The sequence below is a fragment of the Chiroxiphia lanceolata genome, chromosome 5, assembly GCF_009829145.1.
Source record: "Chiroxiphia lanceolata isolate bChiLan1 chromosome 5, bChiLan1.pri, whole genome shotgun sequence".
NCBI classification, from domain to species: domain Eukaryota; kingdom Metazoa; phylum Chordata; class Aves; order Passeriformes; family Pipridae; genus Chiroxiphia; species Chiroxiphia lanceolata.
In genome coordinates, this window is record NC_045641.1 from 53,043,399 (window position 1) to 53,062,943 (window position 19,545).

The window sequence follows — 19,545 nt, forward strand, 5'->3', positions numbered from 1 at the left end:
AGGAACCAGGTTGTAGGAGGCCAGTTATTACTTGGTCTTGCACATCAGCTAGTACAATGAAAAACAAAAATTAAAACTGACCAGAAGTGCCAGGAGCCAGAACACTGCTGGTGAATCAGTAGAACTGTATCAAAGTGATATAGAGAGCAAAAATCAGCAATAGTTTGAGATTCAAGACGCCCTTTTGTGCCATTTTCAGTTGTAGGAAGCAAGGGAATAAGTTGTTCTTGTGACATCTTGCAGCAAAGCTGCTTCACTTGGTTCCCTCTTCCGCTAGTGGAAGGATGCGGTGTCCTGCCTGCCAGCAGTAGTTATGCAAGGGTAGGAATGAGGTATGCTGGCATCAGAGACGAGTGGAGCAGCTTGGTGAAAACACACGCTTGCCCATCTGCTAGCCAGCGCAGTAGCTAAGTTGTTGCAGAAGCTGGAATACAAATGTGTTCAGAGAAAAAGGCACCTAAAAATAGATAACTGCAGTGTAGCACCTCTGTTTCAGCCTCAGCTCATCATGTGGATTCTCTTTTAGGGTCAGTGAGGGAAAAGCAGGTGATTCTAGGGTACCTGGTCATCATATCACCCTAAGGTGAGGTAAAGAGCATCCTAGAAGTCTTGGTGTCTGCTGTCTATCTATAAAGGCAGCCTAAAAATGTAGCTTGAGATTAAGACTCGTGAATCCCCTCTCTGGTACTGAGCTCCCTTCCACTAAGACTTGCCAAACTTCACCTCCAGCTTGGCTGGCCATGAGCATGTTCTCCTGAGCCACGTCTTTGGATTTGCAGATGGAGTTCTCTCTTGCTTCTTAGAGGTGCTGATGGTGGTGGGCCAGTGCCAGGACAGGTCCATTGGTCCTTCCAAAAGCATTTGGGTGCTGTCCTAGGTATCACTTCACAGTTCTCCTAACAACCTTTTCTTCTCCCATTTCATTTCTACAGGCGAGTTTATACCGAGGTGGCTACAGCCGATTTGCCCCCTACTGAAGTGACGTGAGCCCCCTGCAAGTGGGACAGCCCCCCCAAGTCATGAGGCCTGGCTATTGCAATATTTACTAGTAGAGGAACTCTATAGCAAGTTGAGGAGGAAAAACAAAAAAACAAAAGAGAAAATACTTTTTTATACCTCACTATGTTCTTTGAATATGTATTTTTTTCCTTTAAATTTCTGCCTTTAATTCTTTTGTTCCAAAGATTGTGCTTTTTTTTTTTTGTTTTGTTTTGGTTTTTGTTTTCATTTTTGGGTTTTTTTTAAACTGTGGTAAAAATAATGCATTTCCGTGTCTGTATGTTGGTGCATAGCTTATCCTACCAATCACGGAAAAGGCAATTAGTGATAAGGAAAGCGGTTAGAAACTGATATCATGCAATTAATCAGGAACACGCAGACAGAGTTACTTCCCTGGGTCTGGTGCTTGGTGCCTGTGAGACAGAAGGACGTGAGGGAGAAGTCTCCGCCTGCCGTGTTTCTGGTCTGCAGAAGGAAGCACTCTTTGGCTGCGGCTGGGACCTAAATGCTGGTGGGAAATAGTCATTTACATTTGGAAATGGGGGAAATGCAGAGACTTTCCTCGTTCCTGTCATCATCTGACACGCACAGGTTTGGGACAGCTTCAGCAGTGTCAGAATTTTAGACTTCACAAGAGAAGAGTCCCTCAACCTGCTCTAAGACTTCTGCTGTTATCTGCTGTATAGGAGACAAGACTTTGGATGAAGTTTTTGATGAGGATGACCTTTCCCCCCCACACAGAACTTTTACTAGCTGATCGTTGTCCATTGCTGGTGGCTATAATTATCTTAGTTTTCATTCCTCCTTTTCAAGATCTTTCTCCCTTGCTGTCCCGTTCTTCGAGAAGTGGCAGATGCAGTGCAGGATCAGGCAGAGTACCTCTGCTGCAGACAGCAAGTGGTTAAACTTGCAGAGGTGAAGCACGTGCAGCCTTGCAGAGGAAGAAAGTTAGCAGAAGAGTCGAGCATGGCAGATGCTCTGAGGCCAAGCATGCAAGGTCTCTGCTCCTGTTCATCCTGAGCTGCTTAGGTGCTTCTGCAAGTAATCTATTTCAAACAACATGAGTAAGGTAAAAACAGTCATGTATAAGCTACTTGAGGTGAGGGACAAGCATGTGGGTTTGTGTGGGGGAAGAGGATCTTTTATATCTAAATGTGATCCTGAAGTGGTTTTGTTTCTGGCAGAAGCAGTTTGTGCAAGCTCTGAATTCATAGGAACTTCCTACCACAAGCTATGTCAGGCCCTTACATAGCTGCAGTGGAGCCCCTGGGTTTGTTTTGCCCAGCCTCTCGTAGAAAGTTGTGCACCTGGTCTTCTGAGTCCATATAGACACTACATATTAGAAGAAGCATAGAGACTATTTAGCAGAAGGCTCCACAACTCCCAAGACCCTCTCCCTTCTGCTCCCACATACATCAAATTCGCTGTGTTTCAAAGATAACACATTTAGATGACAGTGTGAGCTGTGGTGTGATGGGGAGTTGCTGCTCTCCAGACCTCCCTGCTCAGCTACCGGCTCTTGGAGTGCTCCCAGTAACCCCAGTGGTTAGAGGCAGGGCTCTCACCACCTGGTAGAGAGGTGCAGAACCCTAATTTTATTAGGCTGCCTCGACTCCATCAGTTGGTGCTGGGGTGAGCCACTGCCCCCAGAAGGGCGGCTTGGAGTGTGGGTTTGTTGGTGAAGCCTTTCCAAGTCCTGTTGTACACGTGCTTCTCCATCCACCGCTGATACAGAATAGGAAACTTCCTGCATTTAACACTAAGCAACATCACCAAGTTGAGGTTCCGCTCCTGGGGAGGTGTCCTGGCCCAGCCACACGCAACCACACATGTTTTTAGCTCTTCCCCAGTGACACATGGAGCCTCTCTGTGCACAGCACCTCTAATGGGAAGAATGGGGAAGCCATTAGTTAAGCTAGAGATGCTGAAGCAATTGATTCTATGGAGGAATAGACAGATAAAGAGGACACCAAACTGCCAGCCTGTTGGCCACTTTTTTTTTTCTGGTTTTATTGTTGGTTTTTTACTTTTTTTTCCCCCAAGCCAAAGTTTGGTTTGTTGCTGTTATGACAATTTTTTTGTTGTTTGTATATAAATATTTTAGCTTGAAAATGGGGAGGGAGGGGAACAGGGTGTTGGGGCTTTCACAAAATCTAGGAAATGAGAGGGACTCGGAGTGTTTGGGGGCTTTTACTGCCTGAGTTGGGGTAGAAGAGGGAGGACTTGTGGTACAAATAGTTATATTCAAGGGGAGCCATTTCCACTGAAGGGCAGCCGGGGTACTTGAGGAGTTGGGATGCAGCAAAAGCCTCTACTGGACTTGTTCTGCCGCTGTAAATGGAGGGCCTGAGTGAGGCCATCCCTTCCCGTGCCCGCAGGCAGTTCCTCAGGCAGCAGGTCTGCAGGCTGTGGGCAGAGGAGTGCAGCTTGCAGAGCACCCCTGGGGGCGCTGCTCCCTCCCCACCGCTGCTGCCCCTCTCCTGCGTTCAGTTCAGCTGGTTCTGACTGCGGCTCCTGAAAAGCTGGGTTCTCCCTCCCCGAGTGCCCTCCCCTGCCCCGGCAGTGCTGCCTGCAATCCCCGCCTGCCACTTGGCCTCTCTGGAAGTAGGGAGGCCATCCCCATTTCTGCCTCTGAGCAGAGTCTATGCATGGCAGCTTCAGCCCGCCCGAGTATATTTTAGGAATGTGAGTGGGTTAGTGCAGAAGCACTCAACCTTTGTGGGGCTCTGGTCCCCTGATCTCCGAGTAATACCTGCTCTAAGACGATCCAGCCTGATTCCTCTTGTACCTGAGCCTGGTCTGCTCTGGTCACTCCCTGCCAGGCTCCTCTGGTGCGTTAACCAGCCAGTGTCTCCATGACTCCGTAGTTAGTGCTGCCAGATCCCTGCTAAGGGAGCTTGCTGATAGCCCGGCTTCCTGCTCTCAGCAGTGAGCTGCAGAGGGGACACTGGGACACTTGCATGGCTGGGGGCCAGAAGTAGCTCACTGGTTCTAGGTGTCCAGAGCACCGGACCTCCCAAAAACTTGCATGCCAGCTGGAATTTTGCAGCAAGGTTTCTCGAATGAGTGTTGTGCCATGACAGGAGAGCTCTTCAGCCTTTCTTCCCTGTTGGCGAACAACAGCTCTGGTTTCGCTCTGATGTGTTATGAACTGGCTAGAGATGCTTTCAGAGTAGCCAAGCCGTGGCTATATCCATCTTCTGAAGAAGTGAGGACAAAGCCTATATCTCCCTATGCAAAAAGAATTACGTTTAATAAATTAAACTGGGCCCTGGCTTATTTGAATGATGGCAGCTAGTGCTTGCCCCTGTGATGGGTCTGCAATCACAGGTCCCTTGCAAAGCAGGGTTTGGCTTTCTGAGGGAAACCACACAGGCAGCATGGCAAATAGCTTGCTGTTTGTCACCTTCTAGTCTGGTGGCATCTGGGATTCCTCTTGATGCAGAATAAAAACGTTTCTTTAAGTGTAGCTGTTTGTACTGTCTTGCAATAGGTCTGGCCAGCACATGATGATATACTGATAAAATTTTGGTTTGAAGAGTTGATTTATTTAATGTGCTGGTCTGTATTTCATTGTGGGTACAGTTGTGCTGGTACAAAGATGACTTCTACTAATATAGCATATTCTCAACTGGGAATAAGCTGTATTGGTGCCCAGCACATTAGCAAACTGTTATCCCTGTCCCCATGTTTGGGTGGGAGGCTGCTCTGTTGTAGGTGGGTTAGCTTTTCTAAGAAAAGCCATGACAGGACCTGGAGGCAATGGGGAGCTCAGTATGAGCCTGCTATAGCCAGCTTTTCCCAGGTTAAGCAGTTATGTGGATCTTGTGTCGTGAGTTCAGATAGACAAAGCCATGTTTAAAGATAGCTGTGGCTTGGCTGTTTCAGTGCCTAAGAGGGAGCAGACTTGCCCAGCAAGAAAGAGTGACAGCTCTGGAGTCTGAGACCTGTGTTTTGGGCAGGGCTCTGTCAGTGATCCTCAAGGGCCACCGTGGAGCAGTTGTGTTGCTACTTTAGACTTCGCTTCCCCGTCCCTAAAGTGAAGTTGAAGTTTACCCCCTGTTCTTACCTGTTTTGAGACATCTGTGGATGTGAAGTGCACAGCAAGAGCTGAGGAGGGTTTTCTGAATAGCTGGCTCAAGTGCTAGTTGTGGAACGGTTAATGAAGCCATTTCCCCGCCTGAAAAGAGACACTGGCTGCTGAGCTTTCAATTCCAGCACCCAGAGCTCCATCAGCGGGAAATACAAAGCAGAGCCTCCCAGTTCTACCCATGTTTTTCCCTAGCCCATCCCTATCTGTATCTTCCCATCCTGGCCGTGAAGATGGAGGCAAGTGGAGAACAAGTTTGTGGAGCACTTAGGAATTTAATAAAGGGAAACGCAAACAACAGCTCTGGGGAGCGCTTTTGCTGAGTTTAGCTCCAAAGGGAAAGCGCACAGGCAGCATGGCAGAGGACCTGCTACCTGTGACCCTCCAACCTGGCAGGATGGGGGAATGCTGTCCTTGGTGCAGAGGGGTGATTTTTAAAGTGTTTTACCTGTTTGCACTGTTTTAAAATAGGAGGGGGGGGAAACCAACATAGTGAACAAGAAAAACATCCAATGTAAACTTCTTTGTGTTTTTATTTTTGACATGCTCTTGGATAATGTCAAACATTTTGTAGTATACACCAGTGAGACTTGATTCTTTGTTGCATAAAACACTATTTTTTGTGATGTTAATGTCTGAAAAGCCTGTTCCCTCCACCCCCACCTTCCTGATTGCCCTCTCTGCCCTGCAACCCCAGTAAACTTCTCTTCCACAATGAAAACTCCAGTCAACAAGGCAAGCAGGAGTCTGATAGCAAGAGCATGAAATGGGGCCCTTTACAAGTAGGCTCTGGGGTTTATCCCTGGTATGCTTTGGTCTAGCCAGGAGTTGTCAGGATAGCCCCTGTCCCTCTGCAGTGCCTGCATCGATGGCAGCCTAAATGGGTCTTGGGATGTCCAAGTCCCATCTCCGTTGCCACTGCTGACCCTGGAAGGCAACTTCTTGCCATCAGCTGCCAGTGCTGCCAGTGGTTGTCCTGTCCAGTTATCAGGCTGCAGCTGGTCCAGGCTTGTGCAGGAGACAAGCTTCCCATGCTGCCTCTCAGCTCATGGTAAAGCAAGAACACATCAGCCAAAAATCTTGCCTGATTTCACCAGGAGATCGCTGGTGTCTAAAGCCGTCCACCCAGATACTCATTTGGCTGGCAGTCAGCAAAATGCTGGTTAATCTTGGGAATGTTTTTTCTTTTTTATTCTTTTTTGTTGTTATTCTGAAGTGGGTCAAGAAATCTCTTACCAGATTCCCAGTTCTCTGCTGGTGGAGGGGCTTGTTGATTCCCCACAGAGTAAATTAGAGAAATCAGGCCTCCTGCATTAGTAGTCTCAGTTCTGGTCATGTTTTTCTATTTTTTCTGTTCACAGTATTTTGTGTGTGCTGCGTGTGTTGTAGTTTTGGCAGCTCAGTTTGGCTGCATTATCAAGTGACGAAATCATCCTCTTTTACCCCAGGGGATATGATTTGGTTTCAGTTGTTTGTTTTTTTTTTTTTTAATGGTTTTTTTTGTTTGTTTGTTCATTTGTTTTTTGAATTATTTTTTTTTATATGATAAATCCTGCTTGTAAATAGCTGGAGCTAAAACCTGGGGCCGATAGCAAATGAGAACCAGGGCTATAGAGTGATACGGAGCTGGTGGAGTATTTTACTGACCTCACAGGCTGATCTACTTGAGACTTGCAGATTTTCAGTGCAAGGCTGAGACGCCGCAGCACCTCCAGTGGCAGCGACAGACTTGCCCCTTCTTGCAGTCTCCCCAGCACCTCCCATTGCCAGGTACCGCCGGGGAACAGGACGTGTCCCGGGTGGGATGCGTTCCCTTCCCCTGGATCATTTCCTAGGACGCCCAAGCCGCTTGCCCAGGGTCCCATTTCCCTGCTGACTCTGGAGAAGCAGTATCTGCATCCCAGGGCTTCGTGACAGCCTCTAACTTCCCGCCCTCCCTCGTTAAGTATCATATTGTATAGTAGCTTTCAGACCATACAGTATTCATTGGGTTATTCCTATTATTATCAAGTAGCTGGAATTGTGAAGGTTGGAGTAGTTAGATCTTTAGCTTTTATTCCTTTTTTTTGTATTACTATCCATGTGTATAAATTATTGATCATGTTGCTGGCTTTTATAAACTCTAAGCAAGGGGGGAAACCCTTCCTAACCCTTTGCAAATGGTAATGAAGCACTGTTTTTAAATAAAAGAGAGAAACACCAGTCTACTGGCTCCCATGTGTTGTCTGTTTTTCAGTGCATCTGGATGAGTTTTGCTGGTGCATCTCCCTGACAGGCAAAACGCAAAGAAGGGAAGCTGGTGTGAAGAATGAGCTGGGAGATTGAATCTTCTTAACAGTGATAAAGGGCAAAACCTTGGCAAGTCGTGCTGGCAAAATCCCAGCCCCATCTGTTTGTACACTGAGTTCTCTGAAAATCCAAATTCTTTCCCATTCCTGCTTATTAGCAGAAAAGGGCCATTTGTTTGGTATTTGATAAGGAGCCTTTTTTTTTTTTTCCCCTCCTCAAGCTCAATCGCTGTTTGAACCTGTTAGTGTGGAAGGAGTGACAACTGTTTCAAATTACAGTATCGGCATTTCCTTTAATGCCTGTGTAGCCAACCTCACTCCATCTGTGTTAGCACAGGTTTAATAGTTAACATACACAACTGGAAGCTGCTGTTACTGTGTTTGGTGTAAATTTCCTCTGGGAGTTTGGACATGTCTTTTGATCACTGCTCCTGTTTTCCTGCTTATAGAAGGAGGATCACTGCAGACAAGCAGAAATCCATTCATATCCTACAAAGTATTTAGAGATCCTGCAGTGAAAGATGTCATGCAAATATAGATCCATATAATCAGGTGTCTCTCAGCTGAAATGATCATAAAAATAACAAATAAATCCCTATGGCTAATTGGAAGTAATTATGGAAACAATAACTGAGCAAAATGGTACAGCTAAATGTGCCTAGTACAGTTGAGGCTGGTGCAGGATTTTATTGCTTTTGGAAATACAAGGTACCAGGAACAAAAAGGGTGGGATAAGGTGTGTCTCTGGGTGGTAGGATTGTCAATTAGGATGCAGGAAGGCATGCGAGCTCCGTAAGCATTCCTTCCCAGTACTTACTAAGGATATGTTCCTGTCAGATGATCCTCATTTCATTCTAACAATAACTCAAGAGGATGTTCAACAGTGACTGCTAAAATTAGATGCCTGGAAATCAGGGCTGAAAATTGTTGAAGAAGAGCTGGTTAAGGGATTCTTCATCAGTGGAACTGGGAGTGGTCTTGAAAGGAAGCTTGGCTGTGCTGGGAGAAAGGCATTGCAGAGCTGCTTCAGAGGCAAAGCAAAGAAGCTTTAGGTCTTCCAGCCTACCTTCATTTCAAGGCAAAGCTGTAAACTGGCTGATCCTGGAATTCACTAGTAAGTCAGTAAAAGTGTTGTAATATTCAGCATTTCTCAATATGATTTATCAAAAGTAAAGCTCATTAGAGGAAGCAGAGATTCTTTGAATGCATTGCAAGTTGGTTGAGGAAGTGAACACAGCTGATCTAATACATTCCCTTTCTATAAGCTGTAAATAATTATAATAGATAATAGACAAATCACACAAATGACAGCTGATCACAAGCCATGGTGCTCATTTCAATGTGTGTAGGTAGCATCAGCTGAGAGTGACAGTACCACTGTCACATCAGGGAGAAGCTGGGAGGAAGGTTTGGTGACAACCTGGATGTGGGCTCTGGGGTTTGGTGCCAGCCCAAGTTCCACCAGCATGGTTACTGAGTGAGAATCCCTGTGCCACACGGCCATGCTTGGCAGCTGCAGGGTGGGATATAGTTAATAAATGGTAACAGTTGCTGGAAAGCATTTGAGTCACGTTGAAATGATTTATGAATTCAAACTGAATTTGCAGAAGAGTTCAAGGGTGAGGTTAGTGTGACTGCTAAGGCTGCATCTTAGGCTGGCACTGACAAGCTGCATCAGAAGATTTGACCCGAAAGCTCAGGAAGAAGCCCTGATCCCTGCACCAGTGGCAAAGCTGACTTCTTGTCAGGATTTTGCTGCTGGACTTCTGTTGACTATACTGGCTCAGGGATGGCAGCCTGAGCACCCTTTGATAGGAGAGCTTAGCTTAGTAGCTGGTGTGGGAGGCAGAGTTATTTGCATGCCCTCTTTCTGTCTTTATACAGAAAATTGCAAAGCTGTAGAATAATTTGGGTTGGAAGAGATCTGTGGAGGCCATCTAGTCCTCTGTCTTGCTCAAAGGTCAGTCAGGTTCATGTAACTGAAGCATCTTCAGCATGAGCTCAAAGGGAAAATGCATTCTGCTGTGACAACAACTTCAGCGTGCCCTGGGAGGTGAGAGGTGACCTGTGGCCTCTGGTGTGTGCCTGCAGCCCTGTTTCCTTCCTGTGCAGCTGGGGTTGGTTTTTGCTTGTGGCTGGTTTACTGGAGTGTAGAGAGGAAAAACTGCAGTGGGCTTAACTTTGATTTAGACAAGATCTATTTTTTATGGTTGCTCTCAGTTTGCCTGAAGCACAATCATTTCTGGCATAGCACATCAAGCGCTGGCTCCTGCTGCTCCAGAGGAACTGGGAGAGGTTCAGTGAAGAGCTTCCAGTGTTGTTCAAGGGCTGGAACTGGGTGGGGGCAGAGACAGGAAACAGGGAAACAACTGCAAGAGCTCATCTGTTATTTGTCAGGCAGAAGGATAATTGATTGTTTTCTAGAAGCACCTTGCAAGGAACAGAGATCTGACTTTTCCAGGTCTTTCCTACTAATTGGTGTAATGTTCCCCTGCACACTGCAGGTGAAGCCAGGCAGCTCCGGCTGTACCCGTGGGCTGAGGAATTTGCTGCAATTAGTGGTTTCTAAAGTATTTCTTAGTGTCAAATCCAAGAGTTTCCAGCGACTCGCATCATCCAGCCCTATTGCTTACCTCGTTGGAGATGAACCATCCACTGTCCTGGGTGCTCTCTGTTCACCTTGGGCTCACACTGGCCCTTCAATGACAGCCCAGACTCTTGGGTGCTGCTCCTCTTTGCTTTGCTGGTTGATGAAGGCAGCCCCACAAGCCAAGTCTTAAACCCCTAGAGCCAGCCCAAGTATGCCAAGACCAGCATTCCCTCATGTTGCCTGCAGCAGTGGTGAAGGCTCCTGGCTTGCACAAGCACTATAACCAGGGAAGCAAAGAGAGTACTGGAGTGAAAACCAGAGGATTTTTGTGCCTGGGAAGAGGCAGTTGTATTCTGCAGGTCTCTGAAGGTAGAGAAGGGACCATTTAGCTCCTAAGGTGCAGTGGCCACCAGCCCATGACCAGAATCTAGAGTCAGCCTTCCCACTTGGAGAAGCCTTGCCATGTTTGGCCCCTTTCCTGCGGTAGCGAGTGTGCTCATGCTGGGAGCCCTGCTGCGCACTGAGGAGGGGATGCACAGAGCTGGCACCAGGAGCAGCTGTCCCAGTTTGTGGAAACTTTCTTGCCTTTTTAAGGACATGCAGAGTGCTATGCTCTAACTTTAGCACAAAGGTATGGTTGACTTGGCTTCTTTTATTAATGGATGAGTATAAATATATCTGCTCTTGGTGCCTGTCTTGTTCTGCCATGTGTAAACACTGAGCTCTGTCCCAGCTCCTTTTGATGATAAATTCCTTGTCTTTTGAATCACAAATCACCTTTTTGTGTGTCAGAAGGAAGCGTCAAAGCCCAAAGTCATTTTGTTTTTTATAGCACCAGCGCTCTCCAGCTGAACTCTGCTCAGACATCACCGATTTCACGGAGCTCTGCAACAACAGCCGATCTGGCGTGTTTACGGTCTTATTGAAGTAGCCTTTGAGCTCCTCTGGAGTCCTCCCGCCACAGAGCACTGCAGTCCTCCCTTATTTTTGCAAGGATGTTGCCTGTCCTCCCCAGTGGGAGGCTGGGAAACCTCGCTTCCCATTTGAAACACCAGGGCTTTTCTTTTTCGGTCAGTGCTCCCGAGTTCTGCCGCTTCTGCTCTGAGAGAAGCAGCTCTCCAGAAATAGCTCCTGCTCTTGGCCAAGTGCAGCTCACATGGGCAAGATGCTGCTGGCTGTCCCTGCACTCTCACTGAGCATGGAGACAGGTCTCACCCAGCAAAGGGCAGCTGCAGATGCCTGTGTGCAGAGTGCAAGGGGGTGAGGAGGAATTTCAGCTCACCCCAGTGTGAATGTGGGTGAGCTGCCTGCTCCACCATCCCACTCAGCTGTGGGGCTCGAGGGTGAGAAAGGAAGCGGGAGAGTCAGTGTCATCCATGCAAAGCTTTGCACAGGTAGGAAGCCTCACACCTATGCTGGGGGGGTCTGATTGAAAGTTTGGGGATGAAATGAAAAATTCAAGGTTGGGGAAAAGCTGGTGTCTGCTGAGCTTGCTCAGTGGCCTTGAGGGGTGAGGGCTGAGATGGCTGCAAGGCTGTGGCCCAGGGATAACACTCCTTTTTCTCCTCTGTGGACCAGCGATGGGATTTGTGATGCAGGAATGGAAATGACCCACCCTTGCTCCCTGCTAACACTGTTGTGTGACAGGCACCAAGCCGAGAGCCGGTGCAGCCAGAGGTCTGGAGAGATGAGTCTGACACACTTCACAGGGTCAGTTTGGGTGAGACAGCCTTGAAGCATCAGAGATGACAGCTAGTGGTGAAGCCGCCTCATCCCTGGTTAAAATCCAGGCCCTGCCATGTTTGAGAGTGTCATTAGCTCTAGAGGGGAGGCCAGGCAGAGGTCAGCTTGGCAATTTGGGTCACTGAGCGGCTGTGCAAAATACCTATTTAGCCCTGGGCTCTCAAAGAGCTTTGACTTGAAAGGAGCAAATACCTGGGCTTACTGCAGGGTTGAGTGAAACATGCCATTCCCACAGGCTTGTTAGTGACATCAAATACTTCTTGCAATATGGATTTAGGACCCGTCAACACCAGCACAACTAAGTACTGGGGTCTTTTTGCTGAGCAGCATGAATGCTGGTAAGTCACCAGTCCCCACCATTATCCATGAGCTGTGGGGGATGGTGAAACACCTTCCCACCATCAACCAGTGTCCTCATGCCAAAACTGGGCAAAACCCCCATTTGTAGAGCTAAGGGAGCTTGCTCTGGTTGTTCCCCTGAAGAGCAGCATGCAGGAGGTGGCTGTAAGCCATCCCTAGTACCGAGGAGGGTCATAAATAACCCTGGGGGTGTGATGCCAGACCCTGGTTTTCCTCCAGTTGAGCCTGGAGCCTTCAAGCTCAAAAGCATGTTGCATTTTGCTAAGGAATGGTGCCCTCAAAACAAAAAATGAGGCTGAAGCCAAATTTCACTCCAGGGGCTGTACACATTTGCACTTGGATGGAGCTGCTTGTATGTGGGAGTGGTGACTGTCCAACGGCTCCCAGCAATGGCTCAGTGTGCTCAGAGCCACGCCAGCCTCCTGGGAGGTGTCTCAGGTGGGACATCCCAGCACCTGCAGAAAATCCACTGTGATTTACAGACCAGGTGTGACCCAGCACTGCAGCAGGGAACCGGGGAGATTGCCTTTCAGTGGCAGTGAATGCCAACCACTGAGCATGCAAGGAGCTTTATTCACCATTTTTCTTTGTGTGTGTGTTTAAATGTTTCTCATTTTGTAGAAGAAAAAGCATTTGGAGGGTTTGAACTCTGGCAAGGGGTAAGTTGCAAGCTTCCTTCACTTTCTCGTACTGGGAAAAGGCAACCAACCCCCTTCCCTAGCAAGTGGGTGGTAAATGAACTTGTGGAAAAATAATTGTTCTGGAGCCCTGCCCGTCTTTGGCATGCCCTCAGCCTGTTCACAAGTTCCTGGCAACTGTTTTTCTCTAAGCCCTCCACCAGAAATGAAACACCTTGAATGAAGGGTCCTGCAAGAAACACCTTGATTGAGCATCCCTCTCCCTGCTGGTGACTGATGGCACCAAAGGCATGTACTGTGTGCCTGTGGTACAGACCCAGGAGCCAGTTTATCCCTGTGAGGCAGCAGTGCCTGGCTCTACTTGGAGATAGGCAGATGCACAGTGGATTTGTACTCTGGTCTTCTTGGGAAAAGGTGAAATACTCGACTCTCTTGTGCCTTTGTATGGCTTCCTGTCCCCTTGCTGGGGACCCTCACAGCTGAGAGGCCCTAGAGGCACAGAGCAGCATCCTTATGGGCACTGCCAAGGGTGAGATCTTGGCAAGCCTATGTGTGCAGAAAGCATGTCCTGAAGAACAGCCCAGTACAGTGCATCCCTGATGTGAACCCTGAAGATTTCGCTCATCACGTGCATCCACTTCATTCCCTCCCTGCCACTGGAGCTACGTAGGTCTCCTGGGGCCACAGGTTTCTAGTTTAGTTACCAGCATCTAGTCTGAGCATCTGTGCCCAGAATACAGTGAAAGTTGCCAGGAGGAGAGAAGAGGCGATGGGTGAATCTCCTCTTTTCTGCTTTGCAAACAATCAGATCCCAAGCTTTGAGCTGTGCTATGCTGCCCTGACTGCCTGGCTTGGTGGTAGGTGGCTGCTCAGGGAGTGCTGCAGTACAGGAGTTATCTTTTCCAAACCCTTCACTGCCCTCTGGCAGCCAGGCAATCTCCATGGGACAAAATCCTAACATGCCCAGAAATGTTTCTGGCCTCAATTTCACTCCAGGCACTGGGGAAAATAGGAATGCTTTTAAAAGCTGCCATCTCATCGTCTAAGTCAGAGAAACCATGTGCCATGAATATACCCAAAGGAATGACCCATGGGAACAACAGGGCTTGAATAGACAGGATGATCCAAGGCAGAAAAAGCAGAAAGGCAGATTTTGAATGGTATTTTAATAGTCTGATCATGTGGACAAAATTAAAAGGAGAACTAGGAACAATAAATCTGGGTTTAGCCTGCCTCTCAGGACACACCATCCCCTCTTTACTTGCTCTGTGTGGGATTTGCCCTGGACATGGCTGCAGGATTCAGCAGCACCATGAACACCCACCCAGAGCTGTCTCTTACCCACCAGGGTAGTCAAGGCCATGATATTTCTGAGACTCCTCTACCCAGGATTGTTATTATTCCACTTAATTTTACAATTTATTTTTTTAACACCTCTTTCCTTTCACTAGTGTTTCTGCAAAGAGCCTGGAGAGGTCCAGATCTTGGAGTTATCAGCCCTCGCCTCCCAGAATCATGGTATGGCACCTGGTCTGTTATATCCCAGGGATCTCCTGCCTCTCCGAGTGTAGGAAAGCCAGAGCCAGAGCTGTGCTGCATCTCTGAAGGTCTGTGGTCACACTGGAAACCGGACTGGCTTCTCCTCTTTGGCCTTGCAGGTGTCACTAACCAGTGAAGAGCAGCAAACTCAGGACCCAGTCTCAGATCTGGCCCGCTGGTGGTCTGATTTTACAGCTGCTTCATGCAAACAAACAAGACCCTGGGTGGAAAATCTGGAAGACCAAAGGATTGTCAGCAGGATGGGGCACAATCCTCTGGGTAGGGGCATTGCCTCTTCCTGCCCATATGACCACTTGGTGCCTCCTGCTCAGCCCTTCCATTTGAAAAATGGGACTAGAACCTCATCATTGAAGTTGGCTTCATTAGTACTTGTGCCCTGCAGAACAGTTCTGCCAGGAGCCACTGATGTCCATGTTTTCATTGCCATGGCTGCAGTTTTACATATTTCTGATATCAGAACATGTGGGTCATTAGACATCGGGATGACCTCGTGGAGACGCTGCCTTGCTTAGTTAACATATTTCCCAGGATGTGGGCACAGTGACTCAGTGATATTGTGTGATATACTCACGTATTGTTTTCCCATCCCAGAGCTACTTCCTTGAGGATTTTCCTTCTCTATCTAACCCCACAAATGCCTTGTTGGTTTCCCACATGTGGCATGTGGGTAGTGAAGTCTCTCATACCTCTCAACTGGCTGCCCCAGGTCATGCCTCTGGCTGCATTTCCCACGTGGAACATGCACATCTGGTCACATCCCTTCACTCCTGCAGGGAACAGTACAGGCTTTGGCCATTTGGAGGTGGTGTTTCCCCTGTGTGGGTGGTGTGGTGGCCCTGGAGCTCTTGTTTCTCAACCGCACTCACCAATGCTGGAGTCATGTCTCTGTCCAATTCTCCTGCAAGCTCAGGACTGTTTCAGGAGCACCAGAGTTTGAGCCAAAGCTTTCAGAATGGGTTGATTTCCAAGCATGCCATGTGGGCTTGGAGCTGGAGCTGCTAAGGGGGTGCAGCTGTTCCTCTGTCCCTCTGTTCCTCAGCATCTCTGGGATATGAACGCTTGGACATGAGCTCCTCAGCATTTAAGGGTGAAAAGGTTATTTTTCACATACTACCTGACTCCCACCTGTCATTGGAATGCCACAAAATAATTTAGATGTGGCAAAGGTAGCAAGAGTCCTTCAGGTCTCTTCCAGCATGCCAAGAGTTTGAAGTCAGATCACATGCGTAAGAGGACAGGAATTTCCCTTAGGTTTTCCAGAAAGGCTGGGACTCAGGTTGGGGTCTCAAAACTGGAGCAGTTGGACAATCCCTGCCATGGCAATGTGCACGTGTTGCTGCAATGGTGTTCACGTGGGTTTACCACGGCAACACCCACAAAAGTGGACGACATTATTCCACTGCCACCGGGTTCAGCTGCCATGCAAATCACCGATGGCATTTTACAGGAGACATTTGCCCGTGTGGTGATGTTTGTGCTTCGGGTCATGTCTATTTTTGCTGTAACGCCATGTATTTTTAAATTGGGCTTGAATGGCGTACAATGCCCGCAGTGCAGCTCCTTTCAAATCATCTGTCATGTCAGAAAATGATTTTGAATATCTGTCTGCTCATTTCAAGCAAAATATTTATTCTGTAATTAGAGTGTTTTGTTCCAAATGCCTTTTTTTAAAAAAAACCCCAAAAGTATGAATGAGAAGTCAGTATTAGATTGCTTAAGTGGATGGAAATATGCAGGTGGAAAAGCAAAACGCTTCTGCAAAGCTAGTGTGGGTGTTTAGCCTTCACAAAACGTTTCTCTGGTTTTTTCCCCCCATCTCATCACTGCGAAGATCTGCTCTATTAGTTTCTGTGCCAGGACATGCTGGGGATATTGCAGCTGTGTCTGTGAAGGTGAGGGAGAAGTCTTCAGCCCATCCTCTCCACACTTGACCATGCTTCTCGATGTTGTCTCCCCAGCTGAGCTCTCATCCCTGCAGAAGTATCAGTGCCCTGGCCCAAGGATGCTCTCTGGATCCCCTCACTGTGGGTGCCATGCAGTTGGTGTGCTGTGCAGTGCTGGAGGCATCTCTGACACAGCACTGTGGTCCATGTCACGGCCTGTGAGTGCTGTGCAGGGATCAAAAATGATGGACAACTGGGGTAAATGTGATTTAATGTTATTTCCACTGCCAGAGTACTAAAAGTTATGCTCTCACAGAGACAGAGGGCTCATGCATGCACACTTGGGCAAAGACAGAAAGGAAGGAGCAAGTTTCATACTTCACTGAGGCACTTGAAAAACATTTGCTGCTGTTGTAAATTTACTCCCAAGATGGCTTATGGTTCACCTGCAAGTTCATGGGGGGAAGAAAAAACAAAAATGTTTATGTCAACCTCACTCAGGCTAAAAATACTTCTTTTAGGTTCCTGGCAAGCCAAAAGCTTCCTGGTATCCTGACCGTGTGTTGCATCAGGGGTCTACATGGTTTGATTTTGTTTTCAGATGAAAACATTTCGTTTCCCAGCCCCAGTCCCAAGGCAGGTCTCCTTGTAACCCGTACTATACTTCTGAACTCCAACCTTCAGGTCCTGCATTGGGGCAGGGAGCAAGACACTGGCCAGTGGCACGGCTGCCTCCTGGCTGCCTGAAGCTACACAACTGGTGTCTTCCTTGCTCTGCCTAGCGGGATTGTGGGATCCTGCCCAGTGCACCAGTGTGCTTGGCTTTGCAGATGGAAGTTGCCTCTGGATTTCAAACTAGAGAGAAGTTAAAGGTAAGAAAGAAGGATAAAGATTTAAATTTAAACCTAAAATATAACTTCAAAGGACACAACAGCTAAGCTGCTAGGGAAAATGGTCTGAAGCTTAGAGATTTGGTTTTGTGAGTGTCTACAAGTAAGAGCTTCCCTTTGGACCTGAATTCAGTGGCAGGGGAACTCTACCTAGGAGCACGACATTACTTTTAATTAATTCTATCCAAATTTGTATGAAGTAATTGTGTACTATTAAATGATCCCACTCAACACAAGGTAACTTTGCTTTTCGTTTTCTTATCCTGTACAAATAATACATAAATCCACTGGCTGTTTTGTAAATAACCTCACTGCCTCACCCCTGCCAAGGGGTAGCCCGTATCTCCACCTTCTCGCCTCTGATGCCTTTTGGTTATGTTATTTCCTGTCAGCATGCCCAAAGCCAAGTAAAAACACGCTGCCTACAGTAATCAGTTGTATTTGCTAAGCCTCTGTTTACACAGCTGTCTTACTGGGTCTGCTTAGGTGACCCTATCCGAGCAGGTAATGCTGAACGAGATGCTCTGATTGACTGCGGGAGCTGGGATTAGGTGCTGATTCTTCACATTGTGCATTTCTGCATCAGGTGGATGGTGAGAAGCTGCTCTAAAAGGCCAACTGGGTGCATGAGCTCGTGAGCCCATGTTATAATTTGGAACAGAGTGATTAAGGCTTACAGTAAAGCTAGCACAGAATCATAGAATCATGGGCTGGTTTGGGTTAGAAGGGACCTTAATGATCATCCAGTTCCAACCTCCCTGCCATGGGTAGGGACACCTCCCCTCAGACCAAGTTGATCCAAGTCCTGTCCAAGCTGGCCTTGACCACTTTCAGGGATGGGGCATCCACAACTTCTCTGGGCAACCTGTTCCAGTGCCTCACTACCCTCACAGTAAGGAATTTTTTCCTATTATCCAATATAAACCTACTCTTTCAGTTTGAAATTATTCCCCCTTGTCCTGTCACTACATGCTCTTGTAAAAAGTCCTCTCCATCCTTCTCATAGGCTCCCTTCAGGTACCAGAAGGCTGCAATTATGTAATTCCTAAGCCTTCTCTTTTCCAGGCTGAACAAATCCTGTTCTCAGCCTTTCCTTGTAGGAGAGGTACTCCATCCCTTTGATCATCTTGGTGGCATGTCTCCCCTCCCTCTGTTTTCTTTTTGCATTTCCCTCCTCCATCTCAATGTGCAGTGTCTTGCACAGCATTGTCAATGTGCTACAAGGCAGGTCATGCAGGTGTGCTGATAAATCTTCTTGCTTTGGACTTGATAGGCCTCTCCTTGCCCAATACCCCAAGCTAGGCTATAAACCACTCTCCCTGCTTTGGTGAGCTCTTTGGCCACTGAGCAGGCTTAGGAGCCCATATGGTTTCGCATGCATGCTGCTTTCCAGGGCCGTTTGTGTGCAATGCCCGACATACTAATACCAGCAGGAACAATGTGCTTCAGAGGAAGCATCCGTGGCTTTTTGCCTCGGGCTGGAAATCCCTCTTCTTAGAGGGAACCAGCAGCTTCCCTGCTTTGTTCCCTTCCTCTGGAGAGCTGATTTTCTCCTACACACTTGCAAAAACACTGCTGGCTGCTGCTGCTACCACACTGCAGCCAGTTGGGCACAAGCAAGGCTTGTTCTGGCAGTTGGAGGTTAATGGTGGCCAGAGGGTGGCCAAGGTGCTGGGAGCCACACGTGGTGGCTCTGTGGTGATCCTGGTGATGTGGTTCATGTGAATCTCCTCTGAAGGCATTTCTCTAGGCTTTCGGGTTAGAAAACTGCCCCAGGAGTGCTACGAGTTTTGTTAGAGTTTCTGCTGAATCACTAGCCAAAGTCATCAAAATGTATCTTGACAGTTTTTGGACCTGGTGACTTAGGGGTGCTGTTTGTGGAGCTGGTGGGGTGATCCCACAAGAAAAGTCCCTCTGGTGCTCATGCTGCACCAGCACCAAGGAGCACCTCCAACTGTAGAGGCTGCAGAGCGGCTATTTCCACATCACCAATGTCTTCCAGCACTTCCTCACAATAAGCTTTGTCCTGCAGAAGTTCAGAGACTTCTGGCTCTTGTTGCTGGTAGCTGCCCACTATATTTGGAAAATGGATTGAAAATCCCATGTCTCGATGGAGTCTAGTTTAGACCTGAGGTATTGAGGCTGAGCAGAGCCCAGCAGGAATGGCTGGTATTTTGCATGAGTGCCCATGGAGGGCTCCCCAGAGGAGCAGACGTGGACCTCTGAGTTATGGGCTGGGCAAGAGGAGGGGATGCCTGTGCTGAGGCTGGTGCAGGGTTGCCCTTCCAGCACAGCACAATATGCGTGGAAGGAAAGGGAAGCAGAGGAGAGAAACCATCTTAATCACAGTGCCTTTCCGATAGTACTGTATCTAGTGCCTGTACAGTGTGACCTTTTGGCTTACTGCACACAAAGAAGATGAAATACCAGTCATCTGGAGAAAGAAGAGGAGGGGAAAAAGCGTGGAAAGGGGAATGTCCAGGGGTGGGAAACATTTCTGCTGG

At 47.9% G+C, this 19,545-nt stretch overlaps 1 protein-coding gene across 3 annotated transcripts in view; it reads left to right on the forward strand.

The window, feature by feature from the left end:
• Nucleotides 1-7,293, forward strand: part of RBFOX2 (RNA binding fox-1 homolog 2) — a 173,552-nt gene extending 166,259 nt beyond the window's left edge. For 2 of the 3 annotated variants that reach the window (XR_004357380.1, XM_032689497.1), the window contains one exon: nucleotides 933-1,123. Coding sequence is in view for 2 of the 3 variants with exons in the window: in XM_032689497.1 (XP_032545388.1) it covers nucleotides 933-977 (45 nt within the window). In the remaining variant the exon portion in view is untranslated. Of the gene's footprint in view, nucleotides 1-932 lie in introns of all 3 variants that reach the window. The other variant, XM_032689499.1, reaches the window with a different exon arrangement.
• Nucleotides 7,294-19,545: the final 12,252 nt, after the last annotated feature.